This window comes from Etheostoma cragini, chromosome 11, assembly GCF_013103735.1.
Source record: "Etheostoma cragini isolate CJK2018 chromosome 11, CSU_Ecrag_1.0, whole genome shotgun sequence".
Taxonomy (NCBI): Eukaryota; Metazoa; Chordata; class Actinopteri; order Perciformes; family Percidae; genus Etheostoma; species Etheostoma cragini.
The window spans coordinates 26,254,659-26,259,415 of NC_048417.1; the positions used below are offsets into that span (position 1 = coordinate 26,254,659).

The following is a 4,757-nucleotide window of genomic DNA, read 5'->3' on the forward strand; positions in this document are numbered from 1 at the left end:
GACTGCACATGCTGCAGTTTGGGATCTTTACATCCTAAAGTCACTGTTTTAAAACCACTTGCAAACTTTCCAAACCGCCGAAGTTCCTTCTCCAACACCTCGTTGGAGACGAACGGCGGAACACCGGACACGGTGATCCGCGTCGAAGGAACCGATAACGGAGAGACCTGCACTAAACTTTCTCTTATATACACGCCACTCTCAATCAGCTGATGAACAAGCAGCTCATCCTTCACAAACACCACCACTGCTTTGTTCATTCGGGATGCAAAAGATAGCTCGTCATAGCCAACCTGCTCACCGACCGCCAACAGAACCTCCTCCACCGTCACATCACCCTCCGGGGGGACCAACCTCACGCCCTGCCGGAGAGTCGGAGGCGGCGTCCCGGAGGACGCCATTCCTCCCGAAAAAGAAAAACGGATTCCTAAGCAGACACTCCACAAGAAAAGCTTAAGAAACTTACCTGATCATGCACAAAACCACAGGTTAAAGATACAGTCGGAAATCCGAAAAACAGGGACAGAAAACAGTTCGAAACTGCGCGCCACTCGCACTCGCACCTGCACCTGCACCTCCACCACCGCCACTCACGCTCACACACACCGGAAACGGAAGAGGAGAGAGAGGAGAGGAGAGACAAGGAGGGAGTAATGAGGGAGGAATCGTTTTTTGTCTGTGCTCGAAAGACTTGTAAATAAATAAATAATAACTATCTGATCTGTCTGTTATTACTGTTGCTAATAACTAATCTGTTATGGTATATTACAGTTGGTAGGCAGCTGAATAGTATTGATGTCAGCCATGGTACTCAACCTACTTCCTCATTGCTCACACGGGGAAATGTGTACATACAGTACAGCAAATCCTTTATATCATTACATTTAAATGAAAACACATGCATTTGGATTGCTTAAATGTTAACAGATTATAATACACAAATGAACACGAACAGCAGAACAACAATATAATAACAATAATCAACAACAAGAACAGCAGAATAACAATATAATTACAATAATCAACAACAAGAACAGCAGAATAACAATATAATTACAATAATCACATTTAGGCATAATTATGGTCAGGCACCAGGCACATCATGGCCATCCTTAGCCTGTCCTCTGCTCCACAGATGGCGCCTTGAGGAGCTGGTTGTGGATGGTCCTCTGCGTCTCCCTCCACATCAGCTTCTGGCTCCAGCAGGTCCCCATTGGTCAGGCAGATGTTGTGCAGGACTGTGCAGCAGGCAATGACCTCCCGTACATAGAGGACATCCACCTCCAGCGCCCTCAAAAATATGGACCTCCATCTGGTCTTCAGAATGCCAAATGCCCTCTCCACAACACACCTCGCTCTAGACAGGTGGCTGTTGAAGCGGACCTGGAGGTTGTTGTGGACAGGCTGCCTATAGGGCGTCATGAGGGCGATGGGTTGCCTGAGGCAGGGGTAGCCACCATCCCCGATGAGGCAGAAACCAGGAGGAGGGTACCGGTGCTGGTAGTACAGGGGGCTGTTCTTTAAAACCCTCGCATCATGAGCTGACCCAGAGAAACCAATAAAAACATCAATGAATTTTGCTGTGTGGTCACACACAGCCTGAAACTGAACAGAATAAAAAATCTTCCTGTTCAAGTAACAGGCTGCGTCCTCTGCTGGGGGGGTCACACGGACGTGGCAGCCGTCGATGCTGCCCACAACCCTGTGGAAGGCTGCCGACCCGGCCAGCCGTGCAAATCCTGCTCCAATATGAGGAAAGTCCTCCTCTGTCGGAAGACGGACAACCTGGGGGAGGAGAGAGAGGACCTTCCTGCTGGTCTTGTGGACAGCGCGATGCACAGTGGTCCTGGGCATGGCAAAGGCCCTGGATACCACGCGGTATGAGGTACCACTGGCCAGCCAAAAGAGGAAGACCAGGGCCTCAATGACGGGTCCCCAGCCATGGTCAGACCCCGTGCCGAGGATGGCCATAAGGGCGTGGAAGGATCCCCGAGAGAGTCGGAAATCCACCCTCATGTTGCTCTCCCCGTCAAAATACAGCACCAGCAATGGCACCGTATGGTTGACCTGGCAGTACTGCCTGGGGTCTGGAGCCTGGAGAAGTAACGCAGGACCGTCTTTTAAAATAAAACTGGACTGAATGTGTTAAATGTTATCTGTTTTTACTCTTGTATTGTCACTGTAATTAATAGATTCATAATTAAGTCATTTATCAATTCACTAGTTCCAGCTTCTAAAATGTGAAATCCACACAGGGGAAATATCTGTACTACAGCAGCTCAAAGCAAATACATCAGTATAACAAGTAGAACAAAATTGAATTAATTATTATTATAATAATGATGGTAATAAAACATTTATACTTTAAGTTAACACGTCAGTTGGACATAATTTTAAGCACTCCACTTTTGCTGAAATAACTCATAATGGCTAGTTTTTGGTGTTTTTTATAAATTATTTAAGAGCAAAAGTATGAATATCAACATACCGGTATATTTTCTGTTAAAAGCAGGCGGATGATAGGACGGCGGCGGCGCAATCCTCTCATTCTCGCAAAAAACAGAGGGCAGATACAAGCAACAATAACCACAATCACATTCATCTTGATGAACAAAGTAGAAGTGTATTTTTCGCGGCCACAATATGTGGCGGGAATGCTCTCTTTCTGGGTGCAATTCACAATTTCACAGAAGAAGAAGGAGGAGGAATGAGCTGTTGTGATCGTCATTTCCGGTAAGTACATGAAGAAGTGCGCGACACTCAAAGTAAAATTTTACGCACTATCCAAGTAAGTACGTAGTGTACGAAGTGCACTTCCGTTAGTGCACTAAGGGAAGTGCGCGATTTGGAACACACTACTAGACATAATAAAGAGTAGACGCCGCATTGGTTGCTGAGCGCGAGATTTCCAGCCGCCATCTTGGACCGGTCACACTCGTTACTTAGCAGCAGAAGATACAAGAAGCCAGAGCACTACGCGGAATATTCCTGCTCAGATCAGCGGATTTTTTTTATCTTATCGTTTTAACTCTGGGTTCTGTAAAGCATTTTGAATCTATGTTTTGAAAATTGCTACTTAATTTAAGTTTTGCAAGTTTTAAAGGGAGATTCAACCACATAAATGTGCAGTTTAAATAAAAACTGCCACTTACATTTCATACTGCTACTTTAAATAAGTACTGGTACGCGTGCTTTGTTAGGGGTGAAAGATATATCAACGCAGTATCGTTACACAGCACATTGTTATAGAAGTGAGTTTAACCTATATATTATTCTGGGGGTCCAAAAGCAGCACTAATGTATGCTTATGTTGTTATTACGTTGGGATTGTCTCTGGTTTAGTTGGGATTTGTTTGATAAGACTTGCATGTTACTCTTATAAGTTATTTATGCATGTTATACTGTCCAACCAGTAGAACAGGTCCTGTTCTAGACATGTTCTGTTTGTAAAGAAACAACATTAGGTTTTTCAATCAGATTGATAGTCAAACTGGAAATGTCCCAGTTTTTCTCCCTTTTTGGGGATTATGTTCCCAGTTTTGATCTCGGACGTCTGGTGAATTTATATCATATCAGAATATTCTATTAGTGTTAAGCCCAGTATGCCTATTAAAATACGCCTAACCATGTGTCCTGTTTCATAGCTACATGTATGACCTTTGTAGCAAAAAAAACCATGAAAATCAGTTTTGTTTTTAGTGAGATTGATTAATTAAACGCGCTGACAGCTCATTTCACCTGCCAAACACATTACACTGAGTGGAGCGGGTGACCGGTCCAAGATGGCGGCCCCAAGTTTCGTCAGCGCCAGTAGGCAGTAGCGGTCGATGCGGCGTCTACTCTTTATTATGTCTATGTCTAAAGTTACCTAGCTAGCTACGTTAGTTCGGATAAACGTTGGCACTCCCCATTAATGATTGAATAACGTTACTGCATTATGAATAATTGTTAAAAGCCGATAATTTCATCAAATACTCAGGACAGGCCGTTTAATTAATTTACCGCATTGAACAATAACTGGCGTGTTGGCTAGCTTGCGTAGAACTAGCTAGCTATCATAAACGTTAATTTGATAGTTAACTGCCGTAACATTGACGTTAGCCTCGGTTGAATTTAATCTCACATTAGCTAGCAAGCTACATTATTAATATCTGATCAAAATTTACTCAACACCGAAAGGAGTATCTTTCGTTAACGTTAGCTTTGTGTCGACAAAACATAGCTAAAGCTATAGCTTTATAGCTTATATATCTGCTTACCTTTCACTTTTAGTATATTAACTTCATGTACCCCTGACTGCAGCCCCGCAGACCTCAATGTGGGCGGAGTTAAATGTTTAACCACGCCCCCTCAACGTTTAACCACGCATCCAGCATTTGACCATCATAAATATCATAGTAAATTTAGCGGTAATATCAGAGTGAATTTAGCGGTAATATCAGAGTGAATTTAGCGGTAATCGGACAGCCCTTCGGACAGCCCTTTTTCAATAATAAATAATGGAAGTAAGTGTGACTTTTATAGTTTCAAAAACAATTAAAAAAGCTGGTCATGTCATGTTCCTGCACAAGTTGAGCAGGCTGAGGTTCGGATTTGACGGCTAGCTCCCTTTTTTAACTTTCTATGCTAGCTAGCTCCAAGTAATCTGAAAGTGTGGAAATTATTTCCATTGAAGGACTATCCCAGCTAACAATTTTTGGTTCCCAGAACGTTCTGGGAACGTTCGTTTTTGGTTGTGGGAACGTTCCCTGAAGGTT

The 4,757-nt window shown here is 43.5% G+C and overlaps 1 protein-coding gene across 1 annotated transcript; it reads right to left on the reverse strand.

The window, feature by feature from the left end:
• Nucleotides 1-1,053: 1,053 nt before the first annotated feature.
• LOC117952692 (protein ALP1-like) lies at nucleotides 1,054-2,119 on the reverse strand. The gene is made up of 2 exons (XM_034885198.1): nucleotides 1,751-2,119; nucleotides 1,054-1,699 (listed from the first exon to the last, which is right to left on the reverse strand). The coding sequence occupies exons 1-2, from the start codon at nucleotides 2,014-2,016 to the stop codon at nucleotides 1,069-1,071; spliced, it is 897 nt and encodes a 298-aa protein (XP_034741089.1). The 5' UTR covers nucleotides 2,017-2,119; the 3' UTR covers nucleotides 1,054-1,068.
• Nucleotides 2,120-4,757: the final 2,638 nt, after the last annotated feature.

Bases quoted from the DNA above. Each gene is read 5' to 3' on its own strand.
- LOC117952692 (XM_034885198.1), bottom strand. From the start codon at position 2,016: ATGAGGGTGGATTTCCGACTCTCTCGGGGATCCTTCCACGCCCTTATG. The intron at 1,700-1,750 runs TATTGGAGCAGG...CTTCCACAGGGT, and splicing joins ACAGAGGAGGACTTTCCTCA to TGTGGGCAGCATCGACGGCT.